The sequence below is a fragment of the Alligator mississippiensis genome, chromosome 3 (genome assembly GCF_030867095.1).
Source record: "Alligator mississippiensis isolate rAllMis1 chromosome 3, rAllMis1, whole genome shotgun sequence".
NCBI lineage: Eukaryota > Metazoa > Chordata > Crocodylia > Alligatoridae > Alligator > Alligator mississippiensis.
Window position 1 is genome coordinate 282763287 of NC_081826.1, and position 24155 is coordinate 282787441.

Genomic DNA, 24155 nt, shown 5'->3' on the forward strand with positions numbered 1-24155 from the left:
CCCAAATCAGGTGCCTTTTCTGAGTTTTGATCCTCAGCTACCAAAAATCAATCCCTGAATGGCAGAAAGAGCATGACGAGGAACATGCTACTTACACAAACTTTTTGACAAAGAGTGCCAGATGCCTGTGACTGTGACCATGTTTTGGGAGTCTGTTTCTAACCAGCTTCTGCATCTCTCTGACCTGGCAAAACACTGCCTCGCTATTTCAAGCAACTCAGTGGACACTGAGCATGCGATCTCAGTTTATGGACACGTGTCTACCCCACAGAGACAGAGGATGTCAGTGGAAACTGCCAGTGGATGCTGCATGCTGGTGTTTAACAGCTAACATGAATTGCCTGTCTCAAGATTAGCTCTGAGCATTGCTAAAATCCGCTTTTTACAACTTTAATAATAAATTATGGTGATGACATTAGTTACAATTCATGGTATGTATAGCTTTAATTTCATAAGACATTTCAGTTTAGAGTTTAATTGAATGCTTAGATTACTTAATAATGTGTCAATTAAAGGCTTCCATAGGCTTATCAGGGTAATTATGATGCAGTGCCTGCCCCTCAGCCAATCAGCAGTGAGGGGCAGCACCTCCAGGGCCCCTTGACCAATCAACAGTGTTGGGGGGCCCTGAACCACAAAAAGACTGCAAAAATGGCAGGTGGTCGTGTGATCCGGCCACAAATTTTGGACTCATCAGCCACAATACGAGCAGACTCCTACATATAATTAGTCTGCCCGGAGGGAAAGAAGAAGTTTAATCTCACTGTATCATTCAGTACTTGTATTGTAAGTTAACCTGTCAATACTCATGAAATATCAAATTAATTATGTTAGTCTGGAAATAAATTATAATTACTGTTTTCTAAAATGGCATTACCACATATTGGGCACCCTACCCCACATATGAAGGGACAAAGCCTGAAGATTTCACTAAAGGAAATTTCTCACAGAGGTGTTCAGTAAGTTTTATTTCACTTCTATTTCACTAGCTACAGACTATTCACCAAAGCCTTTGCCACCCTCACTTGCAGAAAAGCAACAGCGTCAGAAGCCCATGGCAGGTCTTTTACTTGAGTTCCTAGCTTCTGCCTCTACAGACTTGCATTGAATTCCACAAAGAAGCAAACTGGGTTTGCACTGGTTTTGTTTCTTTGCAATATATAGATGAAACTAAAAATCCTGGCAAGAGTTTGTTTTTAAAGATTTTTTCTGCTTGTTTTTCAAAGTGGTAATTCAGATGTAAAGTGCCTTTTCCCCCCACCCTATTACAGACATTATGAATAGTATCACATGTACAGCAGAAGTGAAATCCAGCAGTCAAGAGGAGGAATTTTGTTTCTTTATTACCAGCTACTAAATTTGGAAGTCTAACACATTTGGGAGCAGTAGCAGATCTAGGAAAAGGAAAAAAAGTCCTCCCCATTTTACATGATCTTTATAAACTACAGGAGTACCAGTTTAAAAACATGGCATGCATTTGTAGTATTTGCATGTCAAAGGGCTTATGTTCACTATGACTATGATATTGTCACCAACTCATTCCCAAACATCCAGCCAGTTTCAAGGAAAGTTTTATTTCCTCACAGCATTTCTGCCCTGGAAACTAGGTCTGCGTATTTGCCTCTACCTATCTCATTGTGCTTGCATGAGTGCATTCTGGGAAACAAGACAAAAAAAAGACAATTCTGACTCTTGCTTACACGTTTGTTCCAGATCTTCAAATGTATGCACATTGTGCTGCTTAAACATGCTACCTCAGTGCAGAAGATTTTAGGAAGTAACACCCCACTTTTAACTAATATGAAAGTATCTAGCAGTATGTAGAAAAGTACTTTACTTTTTCTTAGGTGTGGTTATAGAAACGAGGCTCTAAGATTTTATCTGTTCACATAATTAAAGCGACAATAACTTTTTAGTCAAAACCACGGAATGCGTTGGTGGGTGTTACTAACTTACTTTTCTCCATTCTTCATGCACATTACTAAAGCTAGCATCACTGTAGATACCACATGGGGTTACTACTGATCTGGGAGGAAACTGTAAAAATGACAGATATACCCCACCACAAACCACCCTGCCCCAAAGCTGACCAACTCAGTTGGATGTATCATGATCTCTTACCATACACTCCTTTGTCCAACAGAAGTAAAAATTCATTCACTGCATTCCGCATCTCAGATTCAGTAAGATCTAGCAGAGAAACAACCTTGAAATCCAGCTGTCTTAGCAAGTTGGTCAATTCGTATACATCTACCATTGGAGCCTTCAGCTGGGGGTGATTCCAGTAGCTCATATTTCCAATCAACAGTGCTACCTTGTCTATTGCTGAAAAGACAAAGAAAAAAATTATACATTTCTGGGTCAGATGCATGCATATCTTCTTTTTTTAGCCTTAAATATTTGCACTAAGAGTTGAAACACACACTCTCTTCAACTGAAAAAAAAACTATTCATTTTCCATCACTTGGGAAAACAAACAGGACTGGCAGCATGTCTCAAACAATCTCTTTCATCTCTATGAATCCATGGAATATTTCCTTTCTATACAGTGGGTGAATCCACACATGCCATTAAGGTGACATGATATACTCGGGCACACTGAATGCAGCGTCTACACATGTGCCAGGACCACAGCAGTTGAGCAGGGATGGAGCAACCTTGGGATGCCAGGGGGCCCCAAGGATTAGTCCCAGGCTGTGAGCGGTGGTGTAGGGGCTGGCTAGAGCACAAGGGGGCTAAAGTGCAGGGCTAGGCAGCAGGCAGACCCAGAATTTAGCATCACTGTGCCCCAGCCAGCCCCTATCACCATGTGCATGTAGTTAAGCAGTTGAGTACTTTGCTGTAAGATGGTACTGTCAGGGACTGTCCCCAACAGTACTATCTTATGACAGTTAATTAATTTACAGCACCCTAATACAGGCGCACGTGTAGATGGCGACACCAAAATGGAATATATTCTGTAACTTGTGTCTGTGGAGCTCCCAGGCTGTTGCTGTTTTCAGAACAGAAGTGGGGAAAGGGAACAGAGGAAGTTTGGTTTGGGGGGTTTTTAGTCAGCAGTGGAAGGTGGAGTGGGTGGATTGTAGCCCCCCTATCTTGGGCTGGGGAACCACAAGAACAAGCTTCCCAGCTGGGAGTGGGGAGTGGCGTTGCTATAAAGACTGGGCTGCAGGCTCACAGCAAGCAACTGGAGCCCCAACTCCCAGACATGACAGCAAACTTCTGTTAGGTCCGGGGGATGGTTGCAACTCATAGCACTTCCTGCAAAGTGCTGTAAGTTGCAACAGGGAGCTGCTCTTCTGTCTGCACCCTTGAATTACATCAAGAGAAAATTAGGTTGGATACTAGAAAGAATTATCCCACCATGAGTGTGGGTGAGCACTGGAACGGGTTACTAAAAGGGAGGTTATTAGAATCTATCTCCATCTTTGGAAGTTTTCAAAGCCAAGTTAGAGAAACAATTGGCTGGGATGTTTTCAACAGAGATAATCCCACACTAAGCCAGGGGTTGGAATAATTGACCTTCTGCAATGTTCCAGCTCCATTCGTCTATGATCCTAGGAACATTTAGTCTTCTTAACGTCAAGGCCAATGATGCAGTGTGCAGGCCTATTCAGCACAAAGAAGCATGTAGGACCATAGGCCTGGAAGGCACCTCAAAGTCTTGCACCAAAGTCTTGTTCTATCCAACCTCTGCTTATAAGTTGTATCCTTTTGCTTCCCCCAAAAGATCCTCTGCTTATTTTCTTTTAAATGTTTTTTGCAGCTTAAAAAACCTCCCCCCCCCCCCCCCCCCCCGCAAAGGTTTTGAAGATATATAGATTGGTAGAGAGCAGTCACCATTAATCTACCAGCAGAACACCCTCCACATTTTTGCAGGCTCCAAAACAGCACAAAGGAAGGGTTCCTTTGGGACTAAATTTCACAAAATCTGTTGAGCATATTTCTAAAACATAAATATCGACTTTTTAGATGCTAGAATAAGACAATCAAAGTAACATGTTCTGTGGGTATCTGCTCTGGAGGTACAATATATCAATTGTTTTCCCCAAAAGATAATATATTCTTTGTTACCTATAAATGGGTCGTTGCTTAGAGGAAATGTAATGAGTCAAGTTAAGGTATGACAAAAGCCATTGTAAAAACAAAAGTACATCATGATTTAAATTTAAGAGAAAGATACTTTTCAATTATGTTAGTCAGATGGAACAACATGACTAGGCTTTTGAAAGATTTACAAAGCAATAACTGTATGTGACGAAGGATGGATTTTTCTTGAACACAGCCAAGTAACAAAGAACTCCTGTAACACAGAGCTGATCTCTCTCTTGTTTCTGAGGATGGGCAAAGAGAGAAATTCTGCATTGCTATCTTAGAGAGGGCTGAATAATATTTGTTTTCCTCCTGTTTTTATTTAAGAATTAATCCTGCATTTGTGCAGGTGGTTGGGCTAGATGATTCAAGGTCCCTCTCAACCCTAGGACTCGACTTTCAAGTCTTCACCAGCATCCTGTTTAGATGTTTTTGTACCATATTATATCCTTAAATAACATATATATTATTTATGTTAATAGCTCTATATCTTTGAGCTGTTTTTACTTTGTGCCACAAAAGTCAAACAAATAAAACACTTGCACACTGTCAAGTCTAATTAAATTGCTTAAACATACATTAGATCACTTTCCATTTGTTGTTTTCCAATAAGAGAAGTTTGTCACTGAAAAAAAAAATCTGTTCTATTCTTCTAGGACAGTTTAGGAACATTTTAGACATGCTCTCAATATTTTTTCTACAAGAATATTTGAGCAAATCCACATAAACTGCATGATAATTAAGGTCAAGAAGGCTATTGTGATTTCAATAAAAGACTTTGGAACAAAAGTGACTGAATTAATTGCTAGCAAATTGGTCACTTGAATTAGAACCTGTAAACACAAATTAATTTCTAAGGGTGTAGACACACAAGCACTTGGAGCCCTTTCAAGATGTCTACATTTAAAAAAGGCTGGTACGTTCCAGTTGTTGTGTGTGAACAAACTGAGAATGAATCAAATGTAACAAACTTGCTCCAAATTTAACACTACATTTGAATTTCCCACTTTAAAAGGGCTCTGAGGGCACTTATACACGTGTCGGGAGGCTGCTCCGATGCGCTGTAATTGCACGATTAATCAAGTCTACTGAAACGTGGTAATTACCACACTCCAGACTCCAGCGTCACGTGTATCAGCATCCTTCTGCTGGAAAATGGCGGCAGGGCACTTGAACTAAAGCTAGTTCTTACAAGTTTTAACTAAAGCACCCCCTCTGCCATCTTTCAGTGTGGTATGCTGATACACGTGATGCTCCAATTGCTTTAATGACAGTGGCTCTTGGAGTTGCTTTAATTAAAGCGCCCAGCCCCCTGCACTCCTGGAGTTCACTTATAAATGTCACGAGTATGTGTGTGTCCACAGCCTCAACAAAATAAATCACACTACAGTGAACTGTAGCTGCAAGGCTAACACACTTGGCCAGAAATCATTCAACCCCACATGATGTAAAAGAATTTGTGCCCACTATGACTACTATGTTCCTAAGATTTTCTTAACAGGAAAAAGCATACCACTTATGAGGTAATATGTTTCAACTCATTCTGGAAGTCAGACTGTCAGACACATTCCACTTTCAGTATGTGGTCTCTTTTGTATAAAATAACTAGCTCAGGGTAGAGCAGCAACAGACCTCTCCCTGTAATGACCTTTCCTAAGGCAGGGAAACTTGTCACCATGCAAAAGCTTGCACTTTGTTGTGTTACAAACATGTTTTGACCTTTGATTGTTGAGGTCTATGTTTATTCCTTTCACAAAGAAGATTAATAGCTAAAGAAAGAATCAGTCCTAGTGAAATTCTTTCAGTACAGGTTCAGATGGTCTCAAACAAAGGTCAACTCTTAGAAGTTAAGCAGTAGAATAAGAAATTCCTTTTGGGTGACAAAAAACAAAATGAAACTCAGCTTCAAAGGCACTGCTCAACACACTTTAGGAATTTAGGGCGCTTCTACATGTGCATTAATGCACCTTTCCTAATGTGCATTAAATTTAGTACCTCCAACGTGAGGGTGCCTGTACATGAGCGCAGAGGCTGCTCTGACACACTATAATTACTAGGGGTGTGTGAAGCAGGTAGTATTCAATTTGAATTTGGCCTGATTCAGGGGACAGTGATTTGATTCGCTGATTCAGATCACTGTCCCGATTCAATTTGGCCAAATCAGAATCTGAAGATTTGATTCTGATTCAGAGAATCAGCGATTCAGCCATAGACACAGCTTTATGTTTTTTCCCCATACCTCGAGAAGGCTGAGATGGTGGGGCAGATGGAGAGTCCCACAGGAATGCAGGGGGCCACCCTTGTGCTCTGCAGCAGACCCGGAAGTGGACTTCTGGTTCACTTCTGGGCTCGCTACCGAGGACACGGGGGGGGCCCCCCAGCACCTTCCCGGCTCAACGATCAGCCGCAGGGGACCCTGGGTGCCCTCCCCCCGACCCAGGAGGCACCAGTCGCTGAGCTGGGGGGGCGGGGGGGGTGCTTCTGGTCCACCTACCACTGAGTGTGCTGGGGACCCCGCCACACCCCTGTGGGACACTTCATCTGCCCCACCATCTCAGCATTCATGAGCCACCTGGTACCTCGAGGTATGTAGGAAAAAAACATATAAAGCTGTGTTTATGTCCAAATTGTTGAATTTCTCCGAATCAAATCAGAGGCTTCCGATTCAATTTGGAGAGATTAATGGGTCTCCTGACAATTCAGATTCAGAGATTCGGCTGCCAAATTTCCTCTGAATTGAATCAGCAACCGAAGCTTCGCACAGCCCTAGTAATTATAGTGCATGGGAGCAAACTCAATTAACTAAGTCTGCTGTAACATCGCAATTATTGTGTTCCAGCAGCCTCCCATATTTTGTATATTAGTGTCCCTGTGCTTAAAAATGGTGGTGGGGTGCTTGAACTAAAGCTTGTCAAACAACTCATCTTGGGGGACCCTAGCCCTCAGGAGGTTTCCCCCAGCCTGGGTTCCCCAGCTCAAGCAGCCCTGGGGAGCTGAGAGGAATCCCTCTCCTCCCCATTCCCAGCTGCTGATTGCTTCAGCAGCTGCCACAGGAGGCAGGGAGACGTCGTCGTCCAGGCTGGGTGCCTGATTGTGCAACACAGTATGGGGGCACTGGGGAGCCCCGACGTAGGGGGCCTTCCCCCCACCCCAGCCCAGGGTGCCTCAGCCCCGGGCAGCCCCAGGGAGTTGAGGGGAATTCTTCTGCTCCCCAACCCCTTTCCTTAGCTGCTGTGAATCTCAGGAATAGCCCAGGGAACAGAGGGAAATTCTACTCCTCCTCCACAGCTGGTTTTGCCTTAGCTTCTAGGAGTATGAGGCAAAACTAATGCAAGGCAGCAGAAGAATCTGGTTCAATGTTGGTGTTGCAGCCAGGAACCACGTTGTGCCTGGAGAAGCTGGGCCGGGCCGAGTTGGCTCCATGCCATACTGCCGGGAACCACATGGTTCAGGGAGGTGCCCTATGCCTGGCTCCATGCCATGTTGCACAGATCCTGGTTGCAATGCCGGGACCCACACAGAGCCAGCCTGGCCCATCCCATCCTGGCTCAATGACATGGTAACTGAGCGCTGCTGCCCAGCTCTGTCATGAGGGTCCTGGTGCTGCTGGGCTGGGCCAGGCCAGGGCAGCTCCATGCGGGTCCCAGCATTGCAGCCAGGATCCATGTGGCATGGCATGGAGCCAGCTGGCCCAGCTGGGCACTTCCCAGCAGCGTGCAGGTTCCAGCTGCATGGCTGGGACTGCAGAATGCAGCAGGAACTAGACTAGCTCCCACGGTTCCCAGTGGTCTTCAGCTGCCACTGGCCCTGCCCCAGGCCCCTTGCTCCCAACCTGTCTGTTTGCTGCCACTTTCCCCTATCCCACCTGCCTTCACTGCCTCTCCGCTGCCTTCCTACCCTGCCTGCTGCCACTGCTCCCCCTCCTAGCCCACCAGCCACTCCGCAGTGTGTGGGACCCAGCTGCAGAACGCAGCAGGAGCCAGCCAGTAACCATATGGTGCTGGCTGGGCCACGCTGGCTCCTGCTGCGCTGGTGATCCTCCTTTCCCACCCACCCTCCATCTGTTCCTATCTGAGTTTCCACTCTTGGATGGAGGGAGGGCAGGGGAACAGCCTCCTGGTTGCCAGGCCAGAAGCCTCTAGCCAGAAGTTTCTGGTTGAGGGCTGGGGCAGGGCTGGGAGGGCCTTGCTGCTTCTGCTGCTGGGACCTGCACTGACTCCTCCCGGGTTCTGCTGCTGCTGGTGCCTTGTCATCTTTGACAGGCAGCCACAGGAAGACAATAATTAATTTTCTAAATACTTTAGGGGCCCCATAGACTGGACAGAATAGCCTGGTGGGCCAGATCCAGCCCCCAGGCTGTATTTTACCCTCCCCTGCACTGGTATGCGACTTGGAATACTTGCAGTTCAAGAAATGGCTTCTTCCTTGTTGCCCAGAGATTTCCAGCCCAAATTAAAAAGCCCTCAAACAAAGCCCAAAAGGCACTATTACAAGACAAATATTCTCCAGAGATGGAAATACAGATGAGTTATGAGGATGGTTTCAATTTAGAGAAGACATGCCAGCCAACTAGTTCTGTAAATATTATAAAGAATCCTGTTATAGAGTCTTTCTCCTCCCTCCCTTTATTTTTCCTGTTAGGCTACATCTATATGGCTTCTGGAGCAAGCCCAGGAGTGCTACTTAGGGCCCTTGCCACATGTTACATAAATCACACAATGAATTGGTTAAACAGGGGGGACCAGCAGGCATTGGGGGAGTCCCTGTTCCCCCGAGCACTACCAGGAGTGACTAGAAATAACGGTCACAAGCTGGCAGAGGGTAGATTCAGACTAGATATCAGGAGGTGCTACTTCACAGTCAGGGCGGCTAGGACCTGGAACCAACTTCCAAGAGAAGTGGTGCTGGCTCCTACCCTGAGGGTCTTTAAGAGGAGGCTAGATGAACACCTTGCTGGGGTCGTTTGACCCCAGTGCTCTTTCCTGCCATGGCAGGGGGTCAGACTTGATGATCTGTCAAGGTCCCTTCTGACCCTACAAACTATGAAACTATGAAACAATGAATTTAGACTGCCCATACGTGTAAATTAAGACCTGCCACACATGCAAAGTAATTATCATGCATTTAATTGCACAATTAATTTAGACTGTTCATGCATACAAAGTAATTATCATGTCATAAAAATGTTCATCCCGCTATAAAAAGAAACAACCAGCTACAGAGTTAGTGCTTGAAAATGTGTAAACGGCTTTATAGCTGGTTTCTATCCAGCTTTAATTTAAACGTGTAGCAGGGCCCTATAAGTCCCAGCTGTATGAGCTACAGAACTAACAGCACCTTGCACTCAGGAGCCTCTAGACACAACCATGAATGTGTGGGTCTCGTTTCTTGTACTTACTCTAGAGACCATGTAGAACAATTTCTATTCAAGGACTGTAAATCACACAACAAAGTTAGGAAATGTACTGAACCTTTATCAGTATGAGGGGGAAAAAAACCCTCATTTAATAATGTATCAAAATACTATGACACTCCAAACATAGTGCATGTTCAGATGTTACTACATAACTACATTTTAAGTATAAGTAAGCATTATTTATAGCAGTGTTGAGTGAGGAACACCTGTTCTTATTGCTCCACGGCTTATCCAAAAAGTCTCTTTCCAATTATGATGTTGAAACACAAATGCTGATTTTTATGCATTGGCACACAAACAAACTTACCTTAGGGAACTAAGATGTCAGCTTGCAAATGTCCACTGCTCTTGAATAAGTGCATGCTCTTACCTGCACTGAATCTCTCAGTTCCAGTGAGGCAAGCTACTTTGGGGCAAGAATGGACATATGGGCCTTCATTTCAGAGTAACTGATATGCTGGTTATTCATTTGTTCATTCATAAAAAAAAAAAATCACACCTTAATTTGTCTCTCCACAACTTGCTTGTATAATGCCAAATTGCAGCAATAGGAGAGACAGTAAGATACCTGGTGCTTGCAACCAGATTTATAACTCAATGTCCCATACAAAAGAAAAGCAACCAAAGGTTTTATTTACTACAGCCACTATCTCAGATTGGTAGAGTATTTGCATGCTCTGCCTATGTACATACTGAGACCATAGACAGAAGGATTAAGGACTATGAACAAGAATGACCTGACATTATACCCAATCACAGAAATACTGGTGCTCTTCCCAAAGTTCACTAACCAACAGATAAGTGAGCTGCAGATGAGAAATATGTACTCATCATGAATATGAAACTACTCACCAGAAGGCCTGCCACCTGATGGTTCTTGAACAACTAATGAGAGAGAGAGAGAGAGAGAGAGAGAGAGAGAGATCGATCAAGTACCAATCAATCATCAACACTTTAAAATATAATTGTGAACATTAAACAAGTTGTGCAGAATCTTTTAAACTTGAAGCAGTGCCCTATTTCAGTTCTCTCTCTGATTTCTTGGTGTGTTATTTATAACACAACTTTGAAGAATTCTTCCCCATTTTTAATATCCATTTTTAATAGGAACTTCCATTCTTCCCCATTTTTAATAGGAACTACTGCTGTTATCTAACTCTCTGTCCTCCTGTACACTGGTAGGATTTGCACTGTAATTTAAATGCCCATAGAAAGTCATAGCAGTTTTGGATCTTACATTTTAGTACCATGCTTTCCAAACACGACCTTTTTAATCAGCTCTATTTGCAAGGAATCAACCAGAGACATGAGTGGGGAATATACACTATATTCAAAGCTGGAAATTTGTCATGTAAGGAATTGTTTTACTCTTTTTCCATTGCTAGCAGTAGCAGGGCAGAGCTAACGGAGACATTCAGTGCTAAACAACAGGTGGATGAAATGCCCACCACTTCCATTAACATCCATCAATTAAGACAATTCTGCTGATTGATTCTTTTGGAGCCTAGAGCAACCCTTGGCAAAAATAAGCATGGCCTTTGACGCCTGGCACAGAAATTGCATTACCCTTGTGATATGGCATTTTGGAAAACAGTGTTTGTAATAATTCCTAGTGGGGATTCCAGACATGGCCTTCCAACACAAGTATCACACAACTTTAATTTCTACAAACTATCATAACCTCAATGATTATGGCAATCTCTTGGCAGCCTTACTGTAATTTGATAAGATGTCATTCAAACTGCAGAGAACCAGCTGAAATTAGCATCATGATGAAACTTCAAATATGAAAACCAGTACAGAAAGCCAAAAAAGGACTTTTAAGTAGCACCAGGCTATTTGGCAACAATATAAATGGTGGTTTTTCAAATTACCTTCACATGAATGCAATTGAAACTGTATTTTAAATACCCTTTGCTCAGCAGTTAACATTTACTATAACAAGGTGTCGAACTCAAACCCCAACTCTAAGCATGCCCAGATAATATAGACACACAAGTTTAAATTTTACAACTCAGGCCTATTTAGTTTTCAGTGATTTCTCCTATTAAAAAAAAAAAAAAAAAAAAAAAAAAAAAAAAAAACTGAAAAGAAAGCCATTCATTTTTTTAAGCAAACTACTTACCAGGCTTTCCAAGACCACTTAGTTCTTCTGTAAGAAATGCACAAAAACAGTAGTTACAAAATTTGACAAACAACCAGCAAAAATAAGAAAAGTTCATAACAAAGAGCTCTGCTATATTTAACAGAAGCTGGAGTTTAAAATAGTAAGTCCTCAAACCCAAGCAAGTTATTAAAAAAAAAAAAAAGAAGAAAGTATTTCAGTAAATATATCCCCTTCCCATTTCCCCCAAAACACACCATTACAAAAAGAATAAAATAAAAATCAGACTAGTGTCTAACCCTATTAATTTTCACATCAAAATACAGAAACAGAAACACCAAAAGGAGGGAACAGTCTATATTTCAGCCATCTAATCCCAGAGTCATGCAAGCAGTTTTAAACAAAGAAAAATAGGAAAATCGCATGCTGTAATAAGTGATTTGTTTTTAAGAACGTTAAAAAATGGCAAGATCCACAAAAGAAAACCAAATATGTACATATGTATGAAGGAAGGAAAGTCCTTCTATCCTAATTTTCAAAAGATGCTGAAGAGCCAGATTATCTCACTCATTTATTTCAGGAATACAAAACTCTAAAACTCTTGGTTCAGAGGTGATACCTTTTATTACATCAACTAGAAAACAGCAAAAAAAATATATTTCTTTGCAAGCGTTTGGACACATGTGCCCTTCTGCAGGCATTTATTTCAAGTATTTCACTGGGAAGAACATTACAGGAACATTAGAGGTCTTTTGCTTTGGGTGCTGTAAGACATATTGTATTGCATTATGTTGTATTATACTGTATTGTATACACGGGGATTTGCCACAAATATATGTATTTTTTAAAATTGCTAAGGCTGGTGATTCAAATGGTAAGGTTCAAGCAAAATCAGGCTTACATTTTTATTTAAGTGTTCTTTTATACAGAGCATCTCCTAAAGAACATATAACTGGAATAGTCAAGGTCTGGCTCGCGTACAACTTCATGGAGTAGTGATGCCTACCTAGTAGGCCAGCTGGAAATATACCTTACACAGGCTTAAAACCAGTACTGTCAGTTCCATGCCATCACCACCATGGATGGCTTACTTGTGTACCAAGGGTCTCCGTCTGCTCAACCCTTCACCAGCTGGGGCAAGTTAAAAGGCCTGCAGCAATGCTAATGTAAACTGGGGTCTGAATCAGCTGCCAGTGGCATGTATAGAGCTTGGCTTCTTACAAGGCTATTGCTTCTGATCCTAGCTGGGGTACCTAAATCACCCTCATGCTTCACAGAAATCTGTAGAAATGTCTTCCTCCGTAAATTTTCATGCGTGTAGGAATGGTGCAGAACCCAAATTTCTGTGCATCAGATTTAAAAGATAAAGAAAGTAGCTCTGGGTTTGGTTTATTTGGATAGCGCTAGACCCAAGGAAGCAAAAGGGCATGCAAAGTACTAAACTAAAGCCCTAAATTGAACATGCTCTTTTAATAATAGATCATTCAGCCACTGAATCCCAGCATGCCAATGCATTTATTTTTCACTTGTCCGACAACCAAAGTTTTACTTTACCTTCGGTGCACTCCACAGGCATAGCTTTTCTTTCTTGTGTTTTAAGAGGGGGGAAAAATGGAGGATAATTTATGTTCTCAGTTATGAGTGTTATTACTTACAGGGGAAGACAAAGGTTACTGCTAAATAGGAAGTGAAGTACTTGCCCTACCTTCTGCTGACACGCCACACCCAACAACACAGTTAGAAACTTGGTAAAGTATGCAGAAATGTTATGAGGAGATCTCAAAGACTTTACAAATATTAAATTTCTAAAAATCCCTGAACGGGTGGCAAGTGCAATATTTTACCAGTGGGTAAAAGCAAAGTACAGAGAGGTTCAGTGGCTCACCTAAGTTGGAAACTTCTAGTAGGGATTCTAATAAGTCACCTGGTTTTAACTAAGTGGCCTACAAGAAGTTGACCGATTTCTTACCTACTACAACGTCTATCTTCTTGCTTTCTTGATTGTCTTGGTCATTAAATACACGGCACCAATAAGTCCCTCGATGATCTATGTCCACACAAGAAACCTATTATGCATCAACCCACCCCCAACAAAAATACTTGTGAACCAGTTAAACCAAGAACAAGTGAGAAAAAAAAAAGTACATACATCCATCACAAGGTTTTAGATGCAAAAGACTGCGATGCCACAATGACTTCCTGTAAGTAGACCCCTGGGACAGAGCAAAGCTCACTGCTGGATTGAAGCCAAAGAATCTTACTAGCAATCTAGTTTTCTGGTTGGAGCTGCATTAAATGTTGAACACTAAGGACCCATAGGCATCTGGAAAAATATTTGCCATAGGCAAACACTATCAGGCATGGGGTAGAGAGGAAAGCTCCTGCAAAAGTCCATGAGTAATGTAATTAATAAATGCATCATGTACATCATTATATTCATAGCTCCCTACCTTTCTGTACTGTTATATTGTGCATATCCTAGAATAAAGCAACACTGAAAACCTTTGCCACAGCTTCACCTAGTTAATACCAGACAAGTCCTAGCAATTCCACTCACTGTAGCAGTCTGTACCCTACACAGTAATGAAACATTAGTAAGGGGACACCAGAAAACTGAAGGACACAAACACCCTTGATGATATTTCAAGATGACAATGATTATTATTTCCCTTAAAGAAATGTGACATTATGAAATTGGTAGCACTAGCTTCAAAGGAGAGTGCTCAAAATAACTTACCGTGTACACTTTTTTGTTCCCGTTTGTCAGTGGATCACCATTTCTGAACCACTGGTAACGAGGAATTGGTTTTCCAATAGCACCACACTCTAAAACCAATGTGTCCCCCATTGTCAGGCTTTGTGACTGAGGATGAATGCAGATGTGGATCTTGTTTTCAGGCAAACCGACCCAGCTTCCTTAAATTAGAGGGAGAAAGAGAATTTAGCCAAGATTGTTTGAGGCAACTCTGAGCTTTCCATTGCTTCCTTGCATATCATCTTTCTCTGATCCTGCATTCTACCAATGAAGTTAAGGCAAGGAAATCAATTTTAACATAAGAATCCTACACTGCCAAAGTATTAAACACACACACACAAACCTATGCAGTCAGACACCTGCCAACCCCCCCCCCCGAACCCCCTCTCCCCCAGCCCCCCACAACCCCTGCCCACTCCCCTAGGCACCCCATGGCTGTCCCGTCCACCCCAGCTCCCAGTGCTTTAAAGAAAAGCCCTGACTCAGTGACTGATGCCCGGTAGAGGGGGCGATCCCTGCTGCCCCCCACTGCATGGGGGGCTCTGCATGAGCCCCCTGACCCCACCTGCTCTCCCAGCCCACCCCCCACCCTCATGGCTGCCCTGCCTAGGCCAGCTCTAGCCCTTTAAGGAAAAAAAACCTCAAAAACCCCTTGGGACTCAGCTCTTGCAACAGCCTCAGGGCTTTGCGGGGCTCATGGAAGAGCCCCCACACATGGTGCAGGGCAACAGGGATCACCCCCCACCCCCAGACAGGAACTGGTGAGCCCAGGGGGGTTTGGGTTTTTTTTTTCCTTAAAGGGCCAGAGCTGGGGCACGTGGGGCAGCCATGGGGGGGGGGGAGGGGGAGCTGGGACAGTGGGGGAGTGGGGATGGGCCTGTATGTCAGTCTCACCTCCATCCTTGGTAAAGTCTTTGAAAAAATTATCAAGGCTCACATTTGTGAGAGCCCAGCAGGGCAAATTATGCTGAGGGGAAACCAGCACGGGTTTGTGGCGGGCAGATCGTGCCTGACCAACCTAGTCTCTTTCTATGACCAGGTTATGAAACGCCTGGACACAGGAGGAGGGGTGGATGTCGTATACTTAGACTTCAGGAAGGCCTTCGATACGGTATCCCACCCCATACTGGTGAGCAAGCTAAGAGGCTGTGATGTGGATGACTGCACAGTCCGGTGGGTGGCGAATTGGCTAGAGGGTCGCACCCAAAGAGTCGTGGTGGATGGGTCGGTCTCGACCTGGAAGGGTGTGGGCAGTGGGGTCCCGCAGGGCTCAGTCCTTGGACCGATACTCTTTAATGTCTTCATCAGCGACTTGGATGAGGGAGTCAAATGTATTCTGTCCAAGTTTGCAGATGACACAAAGCTATGGGGAGAAGTGGACATGCCGGAGGGCAGGGAACAGCTGCAGGCAGACCTGGATAGGTTGGACAAATGGGCAGAAAACAACAGGATGCAGTTCAACAAGGAGAAATGCAAAGTGCTGCACCTAGGGAGGAAAAATGTCCAGCACACCTACAGCCTAGGGAATGACCTGCTGGGTGGCACAGAGGTGGAAAGGGATCTTGGAGTCCTAGTGGACTCCAAGATGAACATGAGCCGGCAGTGTGACGAAGCCATCAGAAAAGCCAATGGCACTTTATCGTGCATCAGCAGATGCATGACGAATAGGTCCAGGGAGGTGATACTTCCCCTCTATCGGGCGCTGGTCAGACCGCAGTTGGAGTACTGCGTGCAATTCTGGGCGCCACACTTCAAGAAGGATGCGGATAACCTGGAGAGGGTCCAGAGAAGGGCAACTCGTATGATCAAGGGCCTGCAGACCAAGCCCTACAAGGAGAGACTAGAGAAACTGGACCTTTTCAGCCTCCGCAAGAGAAGGTTGAGAGGCGACCTTGTGGCTGCCTTTAAGTTCATCACGGGGGCACAGAAGGGAATTGGTGAGTATTTATTCACCAAGGCGCCCCCGGGGGTTACAAGAAACAATGGCCACAAGCTAGCAGAGAGCAGATTTAGACTAGACATTAGGAAGAACTTCTTCACAGTTAGAGTGGCCAGGGTCTGGAACGGGCTCCCAAGGGAGGTGGTGCTCTCCCCTACCCTGGGGGTCTTCAAGAGGAGGTTGGATGAGTATCTAGCTGGGGTCATCTAGACCCAGCACTCTTTCCTGCTTATGCAGGGGGTTGGACTCGATGATCTATTGAGGTCCCTTCCGACCCTAACATCTATGAATCTATCTATGAATCTATGAATCTGTGATTCGGAGATTCAGCTGAATAGATTTGGGACAGTGATTTAAATCACCAAATTGAATCACCGTCCCCCGAACTGGCCAAATCCGAAGCGAATCCTAGCCGCTTCGCACAGGCCTAGTATTAAGATATTTAGGGGGTTAAGTCCAAGCCAAAATTGTGACCTACAACTGAAACTTAAAAAGGTAGTCAGAGGATTCTGCAACACGTGCTCACTGCCAGATGCGTAATCATTCTTGTGTGCCATTACACTCAGAGTAAATCTTCGGTTTCCAAAATGGTTTAGAGAGGGATAGCTCCATGGAGTGTTTGGCACTCAACCTCACGTATTCCTACCCTTGTTGCTGTAAGAGCAGGATTTAAGAAAAGAAAGTGCAACCTCTTGATCAGGCAGCAAAGAATCATCCTGTTCACTGCTACTGCCTAACAACAATCAGGGATCTAGTGAGGCTTAAGCCTTTCAGATCATTTGAAAAGCTTTCTGGCTAATTATATAATCCACTGGATATATTACTCCATCCACAGCTGAAATGAGATGTCTCATTTTTAAATGAGTGTACATAGATGACCCATTTTAATGTTCTTTTCTGGGAAGACGTATAAAAATGAATTCCTTTTCACATTCTTATTGTACATTCCTAAAATTAGTCATCACAAGTTTAATTGAAGTGGTACATGTGTACACGCATACATGTGCACACACGCAGAAAGTGGTTTCAATGAAAGTTAAACCTCCCATTTTTGAGCAAGCAGGTTTTTTCCCCCTCCTTCTTTCACCAAGTGTACGAATGGAAGTTAACCCAGAAGAGAGTACACAAGTCTGTTTTGTACCACTTACACCTGTCAGCTGGACTACAGGGTGGGGCAGACATCGCATGCACCAGCTTCAAAATACTAATTCCTGCAATGGGGCCAACTAGCTAGCAACAGCTACTAAGAATCATGGCTGTAGAAGACTGCACTGTAGCCCCATGACCTGTCTTCAGGAGTGTGAATGCATTAGTTTTCCTATCACTACTCTGTTTACTCCCCTACAGAAAGTCACTGCTTCTCTAATTCCAAAAATGAAGTGTGATGCCTAATATATGTAAAGAGTGAAAAGATTTTCTATATAACCAAACATGCTTTATAGTAACCAGTCACTGCCTCTTCATCTAACTGCTAGACATGACAGCATTTCTGAAAGATGACTAATGCATATCCCCAAGTGGATTAAGCTGCAATAATGCAAAAACTACAATATTTAGGCTAAAATATTCCTAGTGTACACACGGTAGTTACTTGATTGAAAAAATGTAAAACATTCATAGGATATGTGGTACCATTAATATACTCTATAAAGTTCAGCCTTTCCTTGAAAGTATACATCGCACAAAGCTTTCAGCTAGGCTATTAGTCACTCATGTAGGTACTAAAGGTCCAGAATATGCAGTTATGTATGTTGGCATTGGGCCTGTCAATGATGTCAGTGATGTGAGGATTAAGGGCTGACAGCAATATGTTCGTCTCCCTTTGATCCTGACTCCCCCTTTCCCCAGTATTCGAGCATCACAGCACGTACAGCAGGTTGTAATGCCTGCAAGTACATGAGGTCTGTCTCAGTTCCACAGAGATAGGGTGAGAGAAAAAAATAAAAATGGAAGCTTTGACTAAACTGCATGTTTGAGGGATTAAGTCAGGCCCTCCAACCTTGTTCCTTAAAGGCGATCATCAGAGGAAAGCAAAGCTTGCCCCCTCTGAGTGCCCTCTCGCATGTTCCACAGCCATTTTTCTCACCATCAAAGTCAGTGTTTCACACTGCTGCTCAGAACAGGAATTGCAGTGGCTGCAGTAGGAGGGTGAGAAAGGGTTCAGATACCCAGCGGATACTGTGTTAACGCATAGCTGTTGGCCATGCTGACACCTCCCCTGGCAGCAGCAACTATTTCTTCTTGCCCTAAAACAAAAACTAGTTACACCTCTGAATAATTACAGAGCAAGTAGAATTATGATTTCAAATGGTACAAAGACAACACCACTGGCTTAAAAATTTCCCAACAAAGCAGTGCCACATTAGATATAATTGACTGGACAAAACAGAAATGTTTTACGAGAATGCAGCACTTAAAATTTTTTATATGGAATTAATTAAACATTTCATTTTACTCAAGGTGAAAATGTTTAATTTTAGCCTTTTTTTATAGTGTCACTTGATTTTCTTCCCAAATCTAGGATGAAACAACACACTGAAGTCTTTGAATATCCCACAGGGTAGAAATTCTGTTTTTTGACAAGAGGTGAATCCCACACAATTGTCAGGGAAGATATTTCTAGTTAGATGAACAAAATCATAAAAGCAGTTTCTCAGATGCTTGACATACATATTAGGACTGTGTGAAGCTTCGGTCCCTGATAAGATTCAGTGGAGATTCGGCCCAACTCAGTGCCCAAATCTCCAAATCCGAATCAAATCAGAGGACCCTTTAATTTCTCTGAATTGATTCAGAACCCTCCGAATTGATTCGGAGACATTTGGACAGATTCAGTGATTCAGAAATAGATACAGCTTTATATGTTTTTTTGACATACCTCTAGGTAGCAGGGGCTCTGAAGGCTGCGGTGCTGGGGCAGATGGAGGGTGCCACAGAAGCGCGGGGGACTCCCCAGCACGCTCGGCAGCAGACCCAAAAGTGGACCAGAAGCACTTCCAGATCCACCAGGGAATGTGCCGGGGCCCCCCGCCCCGCACCATCCCCCGGCTTGGTAACTGGTGCCTCCTGGGTCTGGGTAGGCACCCAGAGTCCCCCTGCAGCAGACTGCCAGTCCAGGAGGGCACAGAGGAGCCCACCCGCACACTCCTCAGCAGACCCGGACGTGGACTGGAAGTACTTAGAGTCCACGTCCAGGTTCGCTGCCGAGCACGCTGAAGAGGCCCCTGTGCTGCTGTGGGACACTCCACGTGCCCCAGCACCGCAGCATTCATGGACCGTGCCTGCTACCTGAAGGTATATAGAAAAATCTTTTAAAGCTGTGCCTGTGTCCACTGACTCATCAGATTCGGATTCAGCCGTACCGAATCAGGGACAGTGATCCAAATCAATGGATTGAATCACTGTCCCTGAATGCGAATCCGAACTGAATAGGGCCCGTTTCACACACCCCTAATACATATTCAAGGGTTGAGAAAACGTCCAGATCCACTTAGAAGTCCAGGAAAACAGAGGATGTAGGAATAGATATTTCTGAAATGCAGTACAAAAGCTTTTAATCTATACACATCTTCAAGCCATTTTTGCTTTGCAAAAGCAAAAAGGAGGTAAGGAGATCTAAATTATAGCTTCTTTCCAGGTCACTTATGAAACTCAGAACTATTGTCTCGATCTATTGGGTGGGCACAACTGCTGGAGAAACCCTTGCTCACATCCAATTTCTTGCTTGGTGATAGGCTATATATGAGATCTGTCACTACATAACTCTTAATCGCAGTGGAGGAAGATTGGTTTCCCCTTATTCTGCACATCTTACTGTAGTTTAGCAGATTTCCATGCAAGGCTCATTGGAGCTTCATAAAGAAAGAAATTGAGCCATTGAAAAAAATCCAGAAGCTCTAATACAACCAGATTTCAACCTGGGGCCAAGATTAGTAATGAACTGCCTGGCTACACTCCCATTCATGAGGAAACTGAACCAAAAAAAGCCAAAAAACAAAGAACCAGTTTCTAGCTTTTGGTTTTTTACACTTTTTTTTTTTTTTTTTTGGTAAAATATGGTCACTTTTGGCCTCTCAGAAGTTTATACTTTAGCAAATTCTTCAGCTTGATACAGATTGTAAATCCTCTCTCTCTTTGGGTAGATGACACAAGGTAAAGTAATTTTATCGTGCTCATGACACCGGATTACTGCAGCTGCAGAAATGCCATAAGAATCCTATTCTCAGTCAAACAACCTGTCAAACCAGCCAAAGAATTAACTGTCAGCGGGGTTAGTGTCACTTCTGTCCTGCTTGATGATTCAACAGAAGAAGCAGGAGAACAGTGAATCTCCCCACCCTCCCCCAGGTTATCTCAAAGTTGCTACTTTCTTCTTTGGTTGCATTATTTGCATTTAATTAGTTCCCCATGCTTACAACAGCAGCAGTACCAGGCTTGCACTTTCTAGCCTTCAGTGGAATAGGGTTAGGGATAAGTAGAAGGCCATTTTTATCTAATGTTGGCAGCTGTGATTTTTTTTAAACAGACCTAAGGAAGTTTGATGTCCAGCTCCAACTGACTTTAAAAAAAATTGCAGCTGGCAAGTTTAAGTTCAGCAGTTTATGTTCTGAGTAACAAACTATGTACACACATAGCATTAGATAAAGAGGCTGAAAGAAGATCCCTTGAATTCTGCGATGTTGCTCTTCTAATTAGTTATAAAGGATCCCTAGATACATTTCTCCCCATCACCAAGTGCTCAGTTTACTGACTCCTTAAGCCTTACTACCAGAAGTGTAGCAAGGCAGCTGGGTGCCTGGGGCAGAGGGATTCATGGGGGCAGCAGAAACTTCCAGCTGCTGCCATGCTGCCAGTGTGGTCACACATGCCAGTGCCCCAGGCTGTTGCCCCTGACACTCCACCCTAGTTACACTACTGCTTACATGTGACAAAAACATACCTCCCCCATTTCACCCTAGCTTTATCCTTCCCTCTTCTTAGAGGCACTTTCTGTTTTCACTACAGTTTTAATTGGGAAGGAGCTGAGAAACATGCTGAGTAGGTTTCAATAGAATGAGATGGTTGAGAAAGTCACACACCATCTATGCTGGTATCTTAGCCAGTGCTCCCTGGCAAGAATATGGTGTTCAACCTCCTGTCCACACCACCATCTACACACAATATCTTCAAATACATGCTTATTTGCACTTTGATCCTGACCTTGCTTGTCTGGCTGCGGTATGAATTAAAGCCAGAGTTCGACTTTAGGTAGCACAGAACTTGACCTCTCTGCAGTGAGGATGCAGGCAAGGTCACTTCTAATGGCTCTCCTGTGCCCTTCTCACAGTTTAGTGTCATACATGTTCTCTCACAACTGTATGGGAAAAAGAAACCTAGAGCATCTCAGCACAAAGACCCATCAGATATTCCACCAGAAACACATGGACAAATGCAGAAACAGTAATACTGCAATCATGTATGCCAGGAGGGCTTGCTGTGAGGCTTCACTAACATGTATGCTCAGAACCATGGGCTGGTTACCATGTCATGTAGATGGTTTATTAAGGACTCCAAAAAAGGAGGAATAATTCATGGCATAGCCCCATCTCAAAATTTTGTCCAGCTCAGTCTAATTGTCAACATACTAATTTATTTCCCATTTTATTTTCCTCTTGTTTACCTATTATAATATAAACACAGAACTTAAGACATTTTTATGTAGATGTATTCAGTCTTGTCATCTGCCTTCCATTAAACTTAATTGTTATAAGTTAATGCAAGTGAGTTCACAATTAGGGAAGACCAATTAGACCACAGGTGGGCAAAATATGGCCTGCAGGCTGGATCCAGCCCACGCAGCCATTCTATCCAGTCTGCGGTGCCCCTAAAAATTTTAGAAAGTTAATATTTATCTGTCTTTGGTTCCTGTAAAAAAAATTATAGGAACCAGGGGCAGTAGGACCCAGGGGAAGCCCGGCAGGCTCCCACAACAGCAAGGACCCCATCCCCCCCAGCCCTCCCTCCCCCCCTGGAAGCCCCAGCAGGGGCTTCTGGCTTGGGACCATGTGGCTGCCCCGGGGCGGGAACCTCAGGTAAGGGGAGGGGAGGGAAGGGCAGGGCAGGGCAGGGGAGGGGAGGACTCCAGGCAGGGATGGAGCCTGGAGCAAAGTGACCCTTCCCCCGCCCTGTGGCCAGCACTCCCCGCTATCTTAGCCAGTGCTCCCTGGCAGCCCACGCAGGGCTGTCCTGAGCAGGCACAGGCAGCCCCATGCGGGCTGCGAGTGGCTGCAGTGCGGGGCGCTGGCCATGGGGCAGGGGTGGGGTCGCTTTTCCCCCGCAATTAGCACCAGCTTGTAACCCACCCCTGCTGCCAGCCTGGGCCCAGCGCCGGCTCTGGGCTCGCCTGTCAGGGCTGCACCGCAGCGGCAGTAGTTGCGGTCCCCCCACTTGCTGCACTGGGCAGTGTTTGCTGCTGCCCACCCGGAGCTTGCGCGCTGGGCAGCCCAGAGGCAATGGTGGCAAACACTGCCTGGCATGGCAAATGGGGGGGCCGCAGCTGCTGCCGTTGTGGTGCAGCCCCAATGGGCAAGCCTGGAGCTGGTGCGGGGCCCAGGCTGGCAGCTGGGGTGGGTTACAAGCTGGTGCTGGGCGCAAGGAAAAAGCAGCCCCTCACCCACCCCATGGCCAGCACCCCACGCTGCAGCCACTCGCAGCCCACTTGGGGCTGCCTGTGCCTGCTTAGGACAGCTGTGAGCAGCTGCAGCAGGGAGCGCCGGCCACAGGGCAGGGGAGGGGGCTGCTTTTCTCCGCACTCAGCACCAGCTCCTTCCTTGCCGGCAAGCAGGGGGTCGGGGCTGCACGCTGCCCCCCACCTGTACTGTGGGGCTGGGGGGTACTGGGAGTGAGCAGGTGCACGGGGCCCACACCGGTGTCCCGGGGCCAGCGCCAGCAGGGCCCAGAGCAGGATGGCAGTGATACAGGGTCCCGGCTGGCAGCAGCTCTATAGAGCCGGGCCAGCTCCCCCCTCTCCCTGCTGGTGCAGCCCAGCCCAGCTCCACAGACCCCTGCCAACCTGTGCCCCACTCTAGGCCCCACCAGTGCTGGCCCCAAGACATTGGTCCCAAGACATTGGGACATTGTTACCAAGATGGTAACCAGGGGGCGGGGCACCTGTCAAGGGGCGGGGCTACCCATGCAGCCCTCGACAGCTTGCCAAAACTGGGTAAACGGCCCTCTGCCCGAAATAATTTCCCGCCCCTGCATTACACAGTTGTTATTACTGGCAGTGCAGAGATGCTTTGTTGTCAGTGATGAGGTGTGGTGCTTTATATCTGGATGCATCCCAAATGCCCTTTAATCATGAGAATCAGATGAAACATTCTTTATACTTTCTCTGTGAGGTCTTAAAACATTCATGATTCAGTCAGCACAGGGAACATGACGACAAGATCAGGATGATTTAAGAATTCAATTGCTCTAGAAGTGCTACTATTCACTGAATAAAATTAGATTGGGGAAGACAGGATTATTGTTCTGATAATATCAAACCGAGTAATTTTTTAAATTTCTGATGCAAAAAGATTTCAAACTGCTATAGCAGTCATCCTTGCAATTTTAGCAAAAGGGTTGTATCCTTGTACCCTTCTCTTGCCTGAAGCAAAATGCTACTGTAACGGCTTATAAACCTATATTGAAGTGCCTTGAATGAGCTACACAGTACAGGAAAATAAGCTTTTTTTTTTTTTTTTTTGACTGAAGATCATTTTGCTGCTTTTTAACTTCTTGAATTCCATCTCATCTATCTATCAATAGGGCAGCAAAATAGTTCATAAACTTTCAAGTCACTTAAGAGAAATTAAACTGTTTCTCG

The 24155-nt window shown here is 44.6% G+C and overlaps 1 protein-coding gene across 2 annotated transcripts in view; it reads right to left on the reverse strand.

The window, feature by feature from the left end:
* MALT1 (MALT1 paracaspase) overlaps window positions 1-24155 on the reverse strand; it is a 71572-nt gene that overhangs the window by 29478 nt on the left and 17939 nt on the right. Inside the window, exons 5-10 of one of the 2 annotated variants that reach the window (XM_014594107.3) lie at window positions 14350-14528; window positions 13582-13678; window positions 13167-13199; window positions 11634-11660; window positions 10361-10393; window positions 2122-2325 (exon numbers count right to left, since the gene is read on the reverse strand). In XM_014594107.3, the coding sequence (XP_014449593.1) occupies window positions 2122-2325; window positions 10361-10393; window positions 11634-11660; window positions 13167-13199; window positions 13582-13678; window positions 14350-14528 (573 nt within the window). The remainder of the gene's footprint in view (window positions 1-2121; window positions 2326-10360; window positions 10394-11633; window positions 11661-13166; window positions 13200-13581; window positions 13679-14349; window positions 14529-24155) is intronic. The other variant, XM_019496108.2, reaches the window with a different exon arrangement.